The sequence below is a fragment of the Nicotiana tomentosiformis genome, chromosome 4, assembly GCF_000390325.3.
Source record: "Nicotiana tomentosiformis chromosome 4, ASM39032v3, whole genome shotgun sequence".
NCBI classification, from domain to species: domain Eukaryota; kingdom Viridiplantae; phylum Streptophyta; class Magnoliopsida; order Solanales; family Solanaceae; genus Nicotiana; species Nicotiana tomentosiformis.
Genome location: NC_090815.1, coordinates 1,481,305 through 1,500,025, shown reverse-complemented (window position 1 = coordinate 1,500,025; position 18,721 = coordinate 1,481,305). Strand labels below are relative to the sequence as shown.

General features: G+C 35.5%; 1 protein-coding gene across 1 annotated transcript; it reads left to right on the top strand.

Annotated features, from left to right (window-relative positions):
- The first annotated feature begins 8,273 nt into the window (after positions 1-8,273).
- Positions 8,274-9,328, top strand: LOC104117644 (probable F-box protein At5g04010). The gene is made up of 2 exons (XM_009628716.4): positions 8,274-8,731; positions 8,875-9,328. The coding sequence occupies exons 1-2, from the start codon at positions 8,319-8,321 to the stop codon at positions 9,251-9,253; spliced, it is 792 nt and encodes a 263-aa protein (XP_009627011.1). The 5' UTR covers positions 8,274-8,318; the 3' UTR covers positions 9,254-9,328.
- Positions 9,329-18,721: the final 9,393 nt, after the last annotated feature.

The following is an 18,721-nucleotide window of genomic DNA, read 5'->3' as shown; positions in this document are numbered from 1 at the left end:
TTTGGAGTCGGATTGGAGTGAAACTAGTATGGTTGGACTCGTAATTGAATGGGTTATCGGATTTTGTGAGTTTTACCGGATTTCAAGACGTGGGGCCCCACATGCGATTTTTGAGCTAATTTCGGATTTTTATTTAAAAATGTAGTATTTTCTTATGAAATTGATTCCTATAATTTTTGGTAACTGTATCGAATTATTTTGGTTAGATTCGAGCCAATCAAAGTTGGATAATCGAGGAAAAGGCCAACTAGTAGATTAAATTGGAGTAAGACGAGGTAAGTCTCTTGTCTAATCTTGTGAGGGGAAATTTACCCCATAGGTGATTAAATTAAATAATTATTGCTAATAGCGAGGGCTACATATGCGATGAGAGTATGTGCGTAGTTACTATTTATACTAATGTCCGGATAGTTTAGGACTCAAATCATGAATTACTTGTGTTAATTGTATTCTTTATTTAATTAAATTATTCGATATATATATATATTGTGAATTGTTAGAGAAAGATAGTAAAAGATGAAAATCTCATATGCTTAATTTTCTGTTTAAATTAATTAATTGTTAAACGAAATTGTTCATTCTCTTGAATTGATCTTATAATAAATATACTCTTCTTTCGGAGGTACATAAGAAAATGTCCTCCTTTCTTGTGGAGCGGGCCGAATGCCTCGGCTGGATAGATGTATCTATGGATCGCGCCGTACGTCCCTCGGCAGTGTGCACGACACTTTGGATTGGGCTGTACGACCTCGGCAGAAATTGTGCCTAATAATAATAATATTTACACGACACCTTGCTATTTTTATTACATCTTATGGATTTAATTAATATATTAGAAATTGTTGCATTTGAAGGATTTTTATTATTTCTGCTAATTGAATAAAATTATTGTTAACTCTGTGAATCATGCCGATTAAAACAAATTCTATTTTTTCTATTTATTATTGTTGACCCTTACTGAGTGTCAAAGTCGACCATCTCGTCTCTACCTTTTCGAGATTAGGCTTGATACTTACTAGGTACACGTTGTTTACGTACTCATACTACACTTGCTGCACTTTTTGTGCAAGATCTGAGACATGCACTAGTAGAGGACCTATCATCGCACATTCACGTTACCCAGAGGCGTAGTGATGAGCTGCCTTTCTGAGCCATCATGCAACTACCATTGCCTCTCCTTTTATTTTCATCCTGTCTATTTTTATTTCAGACAGTATTTGGAGTTTTACATAATCTACTAGATGCTCATACACTTGTGACACCAGGTCTTGGCACACACATTGGTAGAATTTGGAATGGTATTATTTTCTTGGATTTAAGTTAATCGGCATCTTTTCTATTTTCTTTAATATTTCTAGTAAAATAATAAAATTTCTTAGAAAATTATTCTGAAAATAATTTATATATGTTTAACTTATTAATTGGCTTGTCTAATTGTAGTGTTGGGCGCCATCACGACCTTTAGGTGAAATTGGGTCGTGACAGTCAAGCAAAGAGCGAAAATTCCTACGAAACTTAGGAGACTGGGCTCCTCTGCAGTTCCACACTATAAAGTTCATATTATTATTTATATTATTGCAGAGTGCGAGCAGAGGTTTCTGCGTGTTCACCGGATGAGCTTGGTTGTTCATCTCTTCCATACGGAGTGATGGGGTGACTACTATCTCATATTTTTCAACATCCGGATTTGTCGTTGGTCTGATGCGAAGGGAGCAGCGATGGAGTTCTGGTGGACAAGTTAGAATTATTTTTTTGCGAACTTCTCTTTGAGGACAAAGACTTTGATGCCGCTTAGCCACACCGGTTCTGGTCTGGTTTCCCTAAAGTTCTGCATGGCTATTGCTATCTCTTATTGGAATATTTTGTTTGGTTCGTTTTGATAGGAAATGTGTTATGGAGAATGAGGAGTAGAAGGGGTCAACGACTCGTATGGTCCCGTTGGTGATGTCGGCACCAAGTTCAGTGGTGGTAGTGTGCATGGTTGGATTCAAGGAACTGGCAGGGTATTTGTAGGTGGTGGATAAAACAGGAGGTTCAAATTGTAGGGGTGGTGCTGAGTTGCATCCCAATATGGAGTCGGAGGAGCCATCGATCTATAAGGCTGGAGGGTAGGATTGTGCATCATAGACCAGTGGTACTGGCCATAAATGTCCGTCCCTAGCCTCATCCCCTCGGTGACTATCTGTGCTAAGTCTTGTGGATTGTTGAGTAAGACTGTGACTGTGAATGTCAGTGCATGGTTCTGCAAGCCTATTTCCAACCAAGAGGTCGGCTCTCCCCCCGCATGAGGTGTTTGAGCCGTGAAAATTTGAGTGTTGTGGTTCATTTGTGGGCGTTGAGGGAGGAGGTGATGGTATTGTGGATGTGGGTGTTGTGGTGCTCTGTGGGGGTGGGTTGCGTCTGTGATGAAGATGAAGTGGGTAACGAGGTATTTTTTATAATGTTTGTTGTATGGTTTATGGAGTTTGATGTATAAGAGGATGGTATCTGTAGGTGAATATTTGTAGGAGTTGGAGTGGTAGGGATAGGTGGTGTTGGGCTGCAAAGTGTTTGGTAAATCTGTATGATGTGATTGAGGCTTATTGGGTAGTGATATATTTTCTTGTTGGGTTGGGTTATCACTGAAGTGTTGTATTGGATAGTGCAGGGAATGATTGTCGTTGATTTTCTGAAAATAAGCCCTTAATTGATTTTCTATGCTAGGGCCACATTGTGAAGGTAGGTTTGCTGAGTCATTTTTACATTGTCCCATAGGAGAGTGTTGAGTGTCATTTTGTGCCACCTAGCACATTGTGAGTAACTTGTGAGAGGAATGTGCAGCAGTAGATTTGGAGGCACTAGAGTTTTCTAATTGGTGGGTACTGTGTCGGTTATTTGAAGTAGTAATATTTTGTAAATCGTTTATATTAAGGTTTTGATTTATGTCTAAACTATCATTAATTTGTAATTTAGCAAATTGATTTTCATGAGTAAATTTTCTCGGGTTAGTTTTGTCATTTCGCTTTCCTGTGGTGGATTGTGAAGATGGTGGTTTAGGGTTTCATGACGTACTTGGGGCCAGTCGCAATATCTGTCGGAGCCTGCATGTCTGAACCTAACGATTGGGTAGAGGATGCTTGTCTTTGTGAGTTGGGTTTGAGGAGGACTTCTTTGGAAAGACTACTGTTTTTTATTCATATGTGTCTTTCATTGGATGATTTTCTTCCATAGTATTCGTTGGTGAGGGGTTTGGGGAGGCAGTGATCGTAGGAGGATCAAAAGGAGTGGAGCTATAATTACAATCTCTTTGTGTGTGACCTAGGCGTCCACAACTGGTACTGAGGAGGTTAAGCCCCTCATATTGGATAGTTTGACGATGAGTACCAATGTAGAGATGAGTTTTAAGTGATTTCAACACAGAGGCGTGTGTAACGGTCACGAGTTGTGGCAGATGTGCAAGCGTCAATTTTAAGTAATTTTCCAATCTTATTGCCTAGTTTGTGGAGGATTTCCAAGTCGTAAAATTCCGTTGGTAGTTCCGATAGGCGTATCCAGATTGCAGAGTATGTCAAATTTGTCATGGATGCCATGAACTTAGGCTCCCAGCGGCGGATGAAGAGGGAGTGGTTGAGAACAAACCAAGGACCATCGTGGAGAGCATGAAGTATATTTTCTTTGCATTGGAATCTTCTATATATAATAGGAGAAGCGAATAAATGTTATGATGACAAGTGGCATAATATTAAATTGACACGTGTATTGTTTTTAGACAATTCTCCAACTTTGTTGGAATTTCAAATTTATTTTTAAAAAAAAATTAAAGGACACTTACAAAATTCAAAATTTCGGAATTTTTAATTTTAAAAAAACTGATTTTACATGTCATAATTAAAGGACAAGTTTTTAATTTTGTTTTAAAGATAACTAATTTTACATGGCATAATTAAATGATACATTTTTGTCTCTCTTTAAGTTTGATAAAGAAAATTGATTGTAGATTATTATTATTTATAAATTGCATATTTAGATATCAGTTTCCTAAATTTTTTCTGCAAAACCTAAAACTGTCGCTCAACTATCTAACTAACGACATCCACTTCCATTATACTCGGTAACCATATGCAAAAGCTCAAACTCAAGAGAGGTTGGCATATAAACTTGATACCCATCAACTTTGATTTTGGCCGTGATATCAACGTCCTTCAAGCATCCCATGATCTCTCCTAATCATCAACCCTTCTGCGCATATATAATTCTCAAAAACATGATCATTGTCTTGAATATTTATCCAGTTTGACTCCCAAAACAATTAACGTGTACCTATTTCTTTTATGTCAGATCGCCTCTTGATTGGTTAAAAAATGAATTTATAGAAATGTTTATTTTGTGGGCTGTTTATTTTTTCTAACTGAAATTGTGATGATTGTTGCATTGTCGCCCCAACAATGTGTTTGTTTGATGAAGTTATGATATGTATGGATCTTTCATATCTGCGATAGGTTACAAAAGGTGATGGATTTTAGTTTAGTGAGAAATTGATTTTAGGATACGTATTGTAGCAGTGCTATAGCCAAGCATATTAACAGGGGATTAAAAAAATTCGGACTTGCGACTTAAAATAATTTTTAAACTATCTGTTTGCCACTACAATGAATATTTTCGTATGTCATTCAAAAGCTTATACATATACATACTCTCTCTATATATATATGAAAAGAAGATATCTAACTAAGGAATATTGGTAATTAATAGTTTAATCAATAAGCAAGATTTGTTAATTATATATTTTTTATGCAGAAATCTCCTTCTACTACAATGAGAAGTAAACTGCCTCATGACACTCGAATGCTGACTAATCGGCCTCTTCTTTGGAATAAAGTTAATATCAGTATCATTCTCACATATAAGGTAAACTTTTTATCAGGGTTAATTTTACTTATGGTCATCCAACTTATCATTTATTTCACAAAAGTCAATTAACTATTTTTCATCACTTAAAAGTCACTCAACTTTACCTTTGTAACTTAAAAGTTATTCTAGTTCAAAACCTACAAAATATCCAATAAAAATATGACATGGCATTAAATTTAATTAAAAAATTTAATTATATTATAACATAAGCTTAGATGGATCATACCCAATTTAGACTCATTTCATCCACAATTCGATTTGACCCATAACCCAAATGAGTTTTAATATTTTGACAATTAGAAGAAAAAGAAGAGAACAATTATTTTGTGCTAAAAATATCTTACTTAATTTGTTACGTAATAACCTTAATACCACCACCTATAATTTCATTAAAACTATGAACAAAATTAGTTTTTGCATCTTTCATATTATTTTATAATTTTTCATGAAGTTAAAATACTACCATATCAATCTCACATTACAATTAAATGTACCACTAACAGAAAAAGAACAACAAGCTAATAAGAACTTATTTTCACAAATTACTATTCCATTAAAGTCAAAAAATTTCTTATTAAGCAATACTAACAGATAAAAATACTGCTCAGTAAGAAACACCCACAATGAAATTGTATAGTAGAAATTGTCAATACACACCACAATCGTAGACAACCTATAGTGATAATTTGGACAAAAGAAAGAGAGAATGTATTGTGTCATTGACCGTAAATGTACAACCAAAACCTAAAGATAAATTCAAAAGACCTAATTTTTCTTAAATTTCTTAGACTTCTTTTTCTATAAATTAACCACAAAATCAAAGTACTAGTCCAGTTAATTGTTCAAATATTAATAATCCATTTTGGTTATAGGTCAAATCGGGCCGAAGAAGAAATGAGTCTAACTTAGATATGGTCTATTTAAGTTTATGTGGCATTATTGTTAGATTTTTTAATTAAATGTAATGTCATGTCATATTTTTTTATTTGATATTTTGTAGGTTTTGAACTAGAATGACTTTTAAATTACAAAGGTAAAGTTGAGTGACTTTTAAGTGATAAAAAATAGTTAAGTGACTTTTGTGAAATAAATAATAAGCTGGATGACCATAAGTGAAATTAACCATTTTTATCATGCCTTAAATATTTTTTCCCCTTATCTGTTTAAAAAAAGAATTAGGATGTTCTGAACATAACAGAAATCATGTTGCTTCTTAAAAAACCAGAATGACTAAACTAGACTGTTTTTGATAGACCCTCGGCTCCCTCCCTCCAAGAACTCTCCACCTTGCTCTTGAGGTGACTCGAACTCACAACCTCTTAGTTGGAAGTGAAGAGCGCTTACCACTAGAGCAACTCACTCTTGTAATAAGCCTTTATTCAATAAAGTGTTAAAAAGGGGAATCTTTTCGTTAGTACTATAACTTTAAAACCTTTGTTAGAAGGATATGAAAATCATGTTAGAAGGCAAGTCTTGATTTATTAACAGTTGAAAATATATTTGGACTTATCTGAACTCTAAAAGTTTTGCTGCTATTGAAAATCAATGTGTTTACAGATGAATCACATTCATTTTTGCTAAGCCAAAAGTTTAAGCTTCAATAGTGTTCAATTGTAATGGTAAGTATTGTACTTTGAAACTTTGAATAATTTTGAAAAATATGACGAATGAGGCGGAAAGCTTTTTATTTATTTACTTTTTGTTTATACTTTACTTAGTTTTAGTGGCTTAAAATTTTCATATTTTAAATAAAGTGCTTTTATCGAGAATGACGAAAAATAATAGTAAAACTTATTTTTTATTAAAAAAATAGTTGGGGGTATTTTTTTTAGTAGTTACACTGTATTTTTTTTGGCAGGTTACATTATTTTATACATGTGTTCTCTATTGACTATTTCTCATTATGTGGTATTAGTACTTAATGCTATTCTGTTGAGAGATTGTCATTGGGTGAGACTAGCATGACAAGTTTGAGTGCAATAGGTGGAGTTGAGCTATTGTTTTATTAATTCTCTCAATACTTAGTCGATGATTTTATCCATGGAGAATATATGCAATTTATTTTTGCATTAAACCATTGATTAGAGGTTAAACAATGACAATGTGTTTGTTGATTCTTAAGAAAATGGGAATGCCCCTTTTTGGATCTCAAGTATACTTTCAAGGATGATTTTTCCAAACCATTTGTCGGCCATCATATTTGCCATTGCGCATGTTCTATTTGCTACATGTGGGGCTACTTTGAAGGATGGGAAGTGATCAAGATTAAAGAAACTATGTGATTTGCGTTGGAGATACTTAAAATAGAATTTTATTCGAGTTGGAGCGCCTTGACGAAGCTTCATTTGGGACTGGAGCTGAAATTAGATTTAAATTAAATGTGATGTCCTTTTTTATTATTGCCCCTTTTAAGTCATGTACTTATCGCGCTTAATGACACATTTTCTCTTTTAAGGCCTTAGTAAGGTCGAACTGTAACTCTGTTTTTGGATTGAGACCCTTACATTGGAATGCTCTTTTTTTGATTAACTATATTGATTTTCTTTTGAATTTGAGACAAGTTTTATCCTTGAGCTTTATATAAGATGGAAGTTCATCTATTTATTTTTTTGTTTAATTTTTTTGAATACGGTCGGTAAGTTTACTCTATAATATACATCGGTTTTTATTATCTCACCGCACTTTAATTATTTGAAATAATTTGCGGCGACACACAGGTACGCAGTGGCGGAGCCACCTTATAGGAAGGGGTGTCAAATCTTTGTAAAAAAAATACACTGTATAGATAGGTAAAAAAATAAATTATATGTATATATACTATATATTGACTCCCCTTAATTTTCTGGTATATTTATTTTTATATATTTTGACACCCCTTAACCAAAATTCTGATTCCGCCGCAGCGGATACGTATACTAGTTTAATCAAATAAAAGTCTGAACCAAGATCAACTGCTTAACAAAAGATTTATGCCCAGTGGAAACCCGCAGAAATCTACCAATAATAGAAAGATAGTTTATCGTGTTAAAAAAGGTAATTTATTGTTGGTATTCTACTTGTCACCCTAACATGATTTTGCTTTTGTTATTTTATAGATAGATAGAAGATAGATGTTGAATATTGTTTTCTCGAAAAATAAACGCTCGATATTAAATTAAAGTCATAAAACACTATGTACAAAGGAGAAAATAAGGAAAGCAAATTAGTGAAGCATAATCTTCTTCAAAACGTGTCGACATATTAGTAACGATTGTGTATAACTATTATCATACGTGTCATGTCACCACCATGCAAAAGCCTGAGAACTCAACACGTGTCACTTCTCTAGACACGCTAAAACTAATAGAACTAAAATTGGATAAAATCTTACTCTAAAGAGTCTGATTTAATAGTTGAAAATAATGGTGTGCTAAAAGAAGAAGAAGACAATGGCGACAGTTTCACCACCTCCATGGCAAGTTCTTGTTCTTATTTCAAACCATCTTGATCCAAAAACACTAGCTATAGCTTCTTGTGTTTGCAAATCATGGTCTATTTCCATGTCTTCAGATCAAATATGGCAACCCCTTTGTTCCACTCATTACCCTTCTCTTTCTACACTTCATACTTGTTATAATCACACCGTCTCTTACCGGCGGTTATATGCCCTCGGGTACAGGGCTAATAACCGCCGGCTGAAACAGCCGTCGAAACCCCGCATTTCCCTTAATAACATCATTTTTGCACTTAACATCTATAAAACCACTACACGCATGGTGACTTTAGTTAAGCATGGAAGTCAACTTGGTTTCGACAAGAAGGGCGTTTTTCGGTTCGATATCGATGTCGAGCAATGGCAAAGGTAAGTGTTGGAGGGTGTTCACGAATTACTTTTGTATATAGAAACTGTTTTTGTATATATAATATGTTGATTCTCCTTGATTGTTAAAGTGTATTCACTCATGGTTCAAGTTTGCCTTTTTTTTTTTGGATTTTTATTGTTAGGATTCTTGGCTCTGCCACTGATGTCAAGAACGGGGACTTGGGGCCGTTTGATACCCTCGGCGACTTGAGGGTGACATGGGATGTGATTTTGGAAGGGTTTAAGGGAGTTTTTAATGTGATGAATTGTAAAGGGAAAGGGAGGTTTGTTTTAGGGTTGGAAGGGTGGTTTTCCGAGGAGTTGCCGCCACCGGGATGTTGCTCGAGCGACACGGTTAGCGGGCTCGTGGCGGATTTGAGGTTAGGGTTAAAGGTGGAAGACGGGAGAGCGGTGGTTGAGAGAATGAGTGCAGGGGTTTTGAGTATAGTGAGTTGGAGATATCTTTTTGTTGAAGATGCTCTTAGGTATTTGCAGCATTTTCTTTCACCTTGTGATGTGTAAAATAAATAATGTTGGAAACTGGAAATAGTTGTGCAAACAGTGTTCAAATGAAATTGCTGTACTTATTTGTCCAAACAGTTCACATAATCAAGTCATGTATTATTGACAAACATTATACTAAAATGCATTAGTAAAGGACTAAAGGGAGCTCGAATTTACGAGGCGAGAAGGACCAAAGAGAGCTAGAATTTTTGAATCTACGAACGCCAAAATTCAGCCTATATAAATAGAGTATTTTTGTATACTTACTTTCATGGTTTCATAATGATTTAAGAAGAAAAAGTTCAGGACAAATATATCAAGTTGATGAGAATATAGAAATTAGTAGAAACTGAATCTGTTGAAGGATGACGTCCATCCGTTGGAATATATATTAAAGGTATATCGAGCTGTCAAAAAAATTATATTAGCTTTTTATTCATATGTATTAATGTGTTTTATCATGTTATATTTTAGGTGAGTCTAAAATATTTCGAGATCAATAGAGCGGAAGGATTTCTGCGCAAACCCAAATTTCAATATACCTAGCTGGAAGGAAAAACGCACAACTAGAAATAAACTATTCTTCCCACAATTTAGATGATATATTTTTTTATTAGTCCCATGTATATTTTTTTATTAGTTCGTTAAAAAAAATATATTTATGCAATTGAAAATAATTTATTTTTAAATTTTTTATTTTATTCAATTTATCCTTAATGTAAAATTTTTATAACTATATAAATGTCATGACTCCACAAAGTTTTTATCTTGGATGTCGGTTGGGTTGTAGACGATTATGACCATTCAAAGGCATTTTTTCATTAGCGGGAGTAGGAAGGGGTATCACGTCCAGGATCTTAGGAAATGATTTAAGATAACGAGTTTTAAAAGTATTTTATTTTCTCATTAGCGGGAGTAGGAAGGGGTATCACGTCCAGGATCTTAAGAAATGATTTAAGATAACGAGTTTTAAAAGTATTTTATTTTCTTAAATTTCGTCCGTGCCGAGTCACGTTAGCCTATTAAGTCGGTAAATTCTAATAGAAGTAAATAATAACTCAGTATAATTTTACTAGTGGGATCTGAAGAGGGTAGAGTGTACGCAGATCTTACCCCTACCCTGGGAAAAGAGGCTGTTTTCGATAGATACTCGGCTCCCTCCCTCCCTCCAAGAACTCCCCACCTTGCTCTTGTCTTTTCCAAAATATGGTACTATCATATATGATGGAGGATAGTCATAAAAAAATACATTAAGTTCCCAAATTATGCATTATACTATTAAATTTGGCTAATTTATCAACAACGTCAGTAGCTTCTATATGCTTCATCATTGGCTTCCCCAACACAGCCGATAATAAACTGCAATCTATCAATAATATAATATGAGAAAAGCGATTGTTTCCTTTTTGTAACATGTTATTCATCTTTTTGGAACCAATTGTTTTCTCCAGTCACTGAAAATTAAATTGTATAGTTGTATATAATGCTGAGATCTCACACATATAAAGGACTCTTGGCTCGCAAAAGTTTGCATAAAGGTGTATATGCACCTCTTATACATTGTTATACAGTGTATTTTATGTTACCTTATGTGTTCATTATACAATATATAAGTATTGTATAAATGTGTATAAGTATTATAAAAGGTGTATAAGCAATGTATAAAGGTGTATTATACAACTAGTTTAGTGTATGTGCGTTGCACGTGTGCCTCGCGTCAAGTAAATATGTGTGAAATGACAATGTGTTTGGCTACATATGCTTCATCCCGATTTTGTATTTTTTTTCTTATCAATTTAGCATTGATATATTTATATTATACTAACCTTGTATTACATTTTCAATTGTTGTAATTCCAAAGGGGAAATATTTAGAAAACAAATATGGAAAATTAAAGTTTTGGAATAACAAAAATGAATCGAGTCATCTAAAAGTATTTAGTGTTATTCTCACCATTTCAATCCTATTTTATTCCCTTCTTTGATTCGACTGCTTATTCACATCTCAAAAAAGTTTATACAACCAAAGTTGGGATGAGAACAATATAGAACAATATCAAATATATGCATAAAGTTATAGATGAACATAAAAAATACAAAGCAGCATGGAGTTTAAATCAATAATTAAAGCGTGGATCATAAATTAATAGGATTATGTCATCATGCCAATTAAAAAAAATTACAATAACTTTGAAATACATGGCACATTAAAAACATTCTAAAAGACTAAAAGAATTCATTCCTACCCACTTTGCACGTGTACCATATATTAAGAAGTTTAGAGCTTTAAAAAAATAAATAAATAAATAAATAAATATATATATATATATATATATATATATATATATATATATATATATATATATATATATATATATAATTAAATTTTGTATATTTAACGTGCAATTATTAAGTGTCATTTAAAAAGTATTTTTAGAATTTGATTTTTGATTAATGTCACGATCCAAAATTCTACCACATGCGTCGTGATGGCACCTAGTCTCTAAGACTAGGTAAGCCGATTTCAATTACATTTTGAAACTATTTTTTTTATAATTAAATAAGTAATCAAAACTAACAGTGAAACAAAAATGAATATACAACATCCCAAGACTGGTAGTACTGAGTTACAAACTCTAACTGAATACACGGAATGATCACGAGGACCGAATATACAATACTGTTTGATTAAAAATTAACAATACAATGAAATAAAAAGACTCCAAGGGACTGCGACGACCAAGCAGCTCTACCTTGAATCCTTACGATCCCGCTTTAACTCTGCTCAAGTCCGATATCTCCAATACCTGGCTCTGCACAAAAATATGCAAAAGTATAGTATGAGTACACCACGGTCGGTACCCAATAAGTATCAAGACTAACCTCAGTGGAGTAGAGACGAGGTACAGTCAAGACACTCACTAGTTTAATAGCATGTGCAATATAATATATAAAATAATATGAAACAAATAACAATAAGGGCATCATAAAACAACCATGCACAACAAGACAATAAAAACACCATTAATAAATACAATTACACCCAATTAAATCAAGTCCTTCAAATAAAATATCTTTCGCATAAAATGCTTACGAATAAAACTCTTTTTCAAATATAATTTCCTCAAATAAATATCTTTCGAATATAAAAATTCTTTCACTAAATCTCTTCAAATATAATTTCCTCAAATAAATATCTTTCAAATACAATTCTTTCATATAATTCTTTTTGAATAAAAATCCTTCCAAATAAATATTTTGAATTCTTTCAATTAAAAAGTCACCATGTGACGCCTCAAATTTGTACTATAGTACAAATTAAACTTCACAAACGGAGAATTTAAACTCATAAATATTTCACCACAAGGAACTCGTCCTTATATAACCTCCACTGCGGCTTGTAGCCCGGTTTAAATATTTCACATCATATAAAAATACATCTCGTCCTCAACTCCGAATCACAAGTATTTTGCACATTGTGCCAACTGAAATTTAAATTTTCTTTCTTTCTTCTTTTCAATATATTTCATAAACAGTTTCACAACACATAATGAACCCTCATATCGGTAGAGCATATTATTCATAAAAATTAGAATCAATTATTCTGAAATACATTAAACCCACTGTAATGAATAATAAAAATTACTTTTGGACTTATAGCCCTCAATGGTGCCTAAAATAAAAATGACGGACACGGACTCACATCTTCAAATCTCCCAACAGGGATAAATATATAAGTGGGTCACAAAATTACGAAACTCACCCATAAGCGGAGCATAATAGGAGGACTCACCTCAATATTCAGATCCGAATCAAATTAAGGAAAAATATCCTTTTTATAACAAATCAAGATCATACCTGTAACGACATCATCTGGTGTATCGACCTCAGCCAAATCATAGCGATTATATCAACGGGTCGGGCCTCCACCTCTTAGGCGCCCTCTACCCGTCTGTCCTCCACCCCTAACTGGTTGTGTACGTGGAGTAGTAACTGCATTGGGGTCCATAGCCTGAGTGTTTTGATAAAATCTACCCCTCCCAAGTCTGGGACAATCTCTCATAATGTTCCTAGTGTCACCACACTCATAACAGCCCCTCTGAGGTCGTAGTTGCTCATACTGAGTCTGTACCGGATAACTGGAATAACAATTATAGGAATCACGTGCCGGTGGTGCATTGTAAGAACTTACTAGAGCACTCCGAGTAATATGATGTGCGGACTGAGCTGGCCGACTACTCGAGCCTACGCTATAATGGGTCGTAGCTGAAGAGTAAAATCCACTGAACCCTCTAGATCTTCAAGACCTTTTGGCCTCCTTAGACTCCCTTTCCTCGCCTAAAACACCCTCAATCTTCCTTGTAATCTCCACAACTTGTTGAAATGGAGTATCAGTTTGCAACTCTCGAGCTATGCATATTTTAATATCATAATCAAGCCCCTCAATGAATCTGCGTGTAACGACCCGACTTATCATTTTAAGAATTTACGCTCCGTTCAGTGGCTTAAGGTCTCGAGAAGTTTCGTAATATGTATTATGACCCGTGGGTGTGGTCGACTTTGATTTTCGAAATTTAATTAAAAGAACAATTCCTATTTAGAAGCTTAAATGGAAATAGTTGACCGGAGAGTTGACTTTTGAGCAAACGACCCTGGAATGAAATTTCGATGATGGAAATAGCTTCGTATGATAATTTCGGACTTAGGCGTATGTTCGGATTTGGATTTGGAAGTCCGTAGGACAATTCGACATATTTTGGCGAAAGTTGGAAAATATAAGATTTTGGAAAAGTCCGACCGAAGGGTGAATTTTTTATAACGAGGTCGGATTTCGATTCCGAAAATGGGAATAGCTCCCTTACGTCAATTATGACTTGTGTGCAAAATTTGAAGTCATTCCGGATTGATTTGATACGTTTCGGCGCAAAATATGAAGGTTGAAAGATTTGAAAACTTATAATTCGATTTGATGCGCGATTCGTAATTCCGGCATTGTTTGATGTGGTTTGAAGCCTTGACTAAGTTCGTATGATGTTTTGGGACTTGTTGGTGTATTGGTTGAGGTCACGGGGGACTCGGGTGTGTTTCAGGGTGGTTTCAGATCATTTCGAGCTGTTTCGGAACTGCTGTATCTGGTATCTGACTTCCTTCTTCGCGAACGCGAAGAGAGTCACGCGAACGCGAAGAGGAGTTTTGAGGCTGCTGGGATTTGGCCTTCGCGAATGCAAAGGAGGGCTCGCGAACGCGAAGGTATGCCTGAAGAATCTATGCGAACGCGAGGGGCCAGTCGCGAACACGTAGAAGAAAGGAGGGGACTGGGCCTGGAGTCATCAGCCTTCGCGAACGCGAAGCAGTAGGACCTGAGTGCATCGCGAATGCGAGAGCTTGAACGCGAATGCGATGATATGCATGGCAGGCCTTCGCGAACGCGACGCTGGTAACGCGAACGCGAACGCGAAGAAGAAATCGAGGCAGCGAGTTTTTGGCATTCGCGAACGCGAGACAGAGGTCGTGAATGCGAAGAAGGCCTATCTGGGCAGAATTAAAAGTCCAAAAAAATGGGGGTTTGAGTTCATAACTCAAAATCAAATTTGGAGCTCGGTAGAAGGCGATTTTTGGAGAGATTCTTGCATGGGTGTTTTGGGTAAGTGATTCTTATCCAGTTTTGATTAATTTCCATGATTATGTCTTTGAATCCATCATTTAATTTAGATTTAATGGAGAAAAAATCAAGATTTTTGTAAAATCTTCCAAAAATAAAAATTTAAGATTTAGAAGTCGAGTTGTTATTGGAATTCAATAAAATTGGTATGGTTGAACTCGTATCGGAATGGGTGTTCGGATTTCATGAAAATTATATCGGGTTCCGAGAGGCGGGTCCCGCGTTGACTTTTATTGACATTTTTTGGAATAAAATTTAAGTCGACGTATTATTATTCGGAATTATTTCCGATGAATTTTAATGAAGTCTACAATTAATTTGGATAGATTTGAGCGGTCCGGAGGTCAATTCAAGCAAGAAGGCGATTATGGAATATCTGCATAACTTCAAAGAGGTAAGTGTCTTGCTTAACCTCGAGTAGGGGAATTACCCCTTAGGGATTGAGTCTTATGTGCCATTGTGAAATGTGAAAAGCCGTATACGCGAGGTGACGAGTACGTACGTACTTGGGCTTATATGTGCAAATTTTCATTGAATTAAAGTCTTAGGCATTATTGTGTAGTAAATTGGGTAATCGTGGATAAGTATTAAATCATCTGTTTGCTATGCCTAAATCTTTGTTGTTGTTGAATATGTTGTTATATGACAATTTGCCGTGATTGTTACTTGATTATTTATGTAATTCCGTGAATTTGTTGATTTAATAATTATTGTAATTTAATTTCATTATGGATTTTTCCTCTGTAAATAATTAATTAAATGAGCTTAAGAAGAGGTATTTATATAATTATTGAAAATTTGAATTTAATGAAGACTTTGCTTTATGTTGAGTAATTTCTATCTCTATTGATTGTTTTTGGGTGTTGTGCACATTATGGTCGAGCCATGAGCTCCTTGTTATGGAGAATATTGTATTGTTGATTTCTGTGGCAAGTTGTAATATTTGGGTACTTGAAGTACAATTTGTGATATGTTGTAAGATTTGAGCACTTGATGTGCAATTTGTGATATGTTGTAAGATTTGAGCACTTGAGGTGCAAGTTGTATTATGCTGTGATAATTGGGCACTTGAGGTGCGATTTGTGAAATATTGTTGTCACGACCCAATTTTCACTCCGTTTGGGTATCGTGATGGCACCTAGTCTTAAGGACTAGGTAAGCCTAACAATAATTAAAACAATAATATTATTTAAATAGAATCTCTTACAATTCCCAAAACCGGTAGTACAAGTCATAAGCTCTATAGAGTATTTGCCAGAAAACTTCTAAATACAATTGTTCAGAAATAAGAATAAACAGTGCAAATGAAAAGTTGAAGGTGACTCTGAAGCCTGCAAACGCAGCAACGGGTTTACCTTGAGTCTCCACAGCAACAGTCCACACAGCTAGCTAATGAACAAGTACCTGGATCTGCACAAAAATGTGCAGAAGAGTAGCATGAGCACACCACAGTGGTGCCCAGTAAGTATCAAGACTAACCTCGGTGGAGTAGTGACGAGGAACAGTCAAGACACTCACTGGTCTAATAAACTGACAGATATAAGTACATGAACAACAGAAGTATGATCTCACATAAAGACTATGCAATATGGCTCACAGTACAATGATGGCTATAAGGAAGGAAACAACAAGTATCAGCAGAATATCATGAAAATGACACAGAAAGATGAATGGAACACAACCTAAATCATAAATCACAATACAGCAAGGATAAGTAATGACTCAGCAACTACAACCACCTTTACATCAGGTTTTAGTCAACAACTCCACGAGGTACCGAACCTCGGACAAATCACAACTCACAGGTCTCAATACCTGAACTCTAACACTTGGCATCCCGTGCCCTCATAACATCTCATAACCGCACTGACGACTCACGTGCCAATAGAGTCATTCTCACGTAGAAGGCAAGTAAACAAGGATGAGCATCTATTCTCAACAATATTGAGAACACCTCTTATCCGATAAGAGTGCTTAACTACGTGTATGCTTGTGCAAGTGTCCTACCATAGTCCATATCAGCAAATAAGCATAAGGAAAAAGAACGTACAACACGTAAAATATTTTCTCACAGTTTTCACAAGATAAAGCTCACACAGGTATGTATACCACTTCACAAATATCAACAACAAGAATGCCCCCAGGCCACAAATCATCACAAATCAATCCCTGACACAGCCCACCTTGTCTCATCACGTGTGCAATAGTAAACTAAATGCCCGCCTTGTCTCGCCACACGTGCATAATAATGTTCCCACCTTGTCTCGCCACATGTGCAAATATCAATAGTAACAATAGCACGGCAGAAATCTTGTGCAACCACATAACAACAACCGCACGGCAGAAACCTCGTGCATCACCACAACAAATACAACAACAACAATGGAAATAATACAATGTCACGACCCAATTTTCCCTCCGTTTGGGTATCGTGATGGCACCTAGTCTTAGGGACTAGGTAAGCCTAACAATAACTAAAACAACATTATTTAAATAGAATCTCTTAAAATTCCCAAAACCGGTAGTACAAGTCATAAGCTCTACAGAGTGTTTGCTAGAAAACTTCCAAATACAACTGTCCAGAAATAAGAATAAACAGTGAAAAACGAAAAGGTTGAAGGTGACTCCGAAGACTGCGAACGCAGCAGCAAGTTTACCTTAAGTCTCCACAGCAACAGTCCATACAGCTAGCTAATGAACAAGTACCTGGATCTGCACAAAAATGTGCAGAAGAGTAGCATGAGCACACCACAGCAGTGCCCAGTAAGTATCAAGACTAACCTCGGTGGAGTAGTGACGAGGAACAGTCAAGACACCACTGGTCTAATAAACTGAACAGATATAAGTACATGAATAACAGAAGTATGATGTCTACATAAAGACTATGCAATATGGCTCACAATACAGTAATGGCATTAAAGCAAGAAACAACAAGTATCAGTGGAATATCATGAAAATGGCGCAGACAAAGTGAATGGAACACAACCTAAATCCGGAATCACGAATACAGCAAGGACAAGTAATAACTCAGTAATTACAACCGCTTTTACATCAGGTTTTAGTCAATAACTTTACGAGGTACCGAACCTCGGACAATTTACAACTCACGGGTCTCAATACCTGAACCCTAACACTTGGCATCCTGTGCCCTCATAATACCTCATAACCACACTGACGACTCACGTGCCAATAGAGCCATTCTCACATAGAAGGCAAGTAAACAAGGGTGAACATCTATGCTCAACAATGTCAAGAACACCTCTTATCCGGTAAGAGTGCTTAACTACGTGTATGCTGGTGCAAGTGTCCTAACATAGTCCATACCAGCAAATAAGCATAAGGAAGAAGAAGAACAGACAACACGTAGAATATTTTCTCACAGCTTTCACAAGATAAAGCTCACACAGGTATGTATACCACTACACAAATATCAACAACAAGAATGCCCCAGGCCATAAATCATCACAAATCAATCCCTGACACAGCCCACCTTGTCTCGCCACGTGTGCAATAGTAACATAAATGCCCACCTTATCTCGCCACATGTGCATAATAATGTTCCCACCTTGTCTAGCCAGATGTGCAAACATCAATAGTAACAATAGAATGGCAGAAACCTCGTGCAACCCCATAACAACAACCGCACGGCAGAAACCTCGTGCATCACAATAATAACAACCGCACGGCAGAAACCTCGTGCATCACCACAACAAATACAACAGCAACAATGTCAATGATACAAAGTACGACAATTAAATCAACTCAAGAACTTTTAAATCACAGGAAAAATTGTGGGATCAAATCACAAGGAATAACCACAGTAAA

Excerpts from the sequence above, each read along its gene's own strand:
- LOC104117644 (XM_009628716.4), top strand. The coding sequence starts at position 8,319 with ATGGCGACAGTTTCACCACCTCCATGGCAAGTTCTTGTTCTTATTTCA. Across the intron at positions 8,732-8,874 it reads GATGTCGAGCAATGGCAAAG|GATTCTTGGCTCTGCCACTG; the intron begins GTAAGTGTTGGA and ends TTTTATTGTTAG.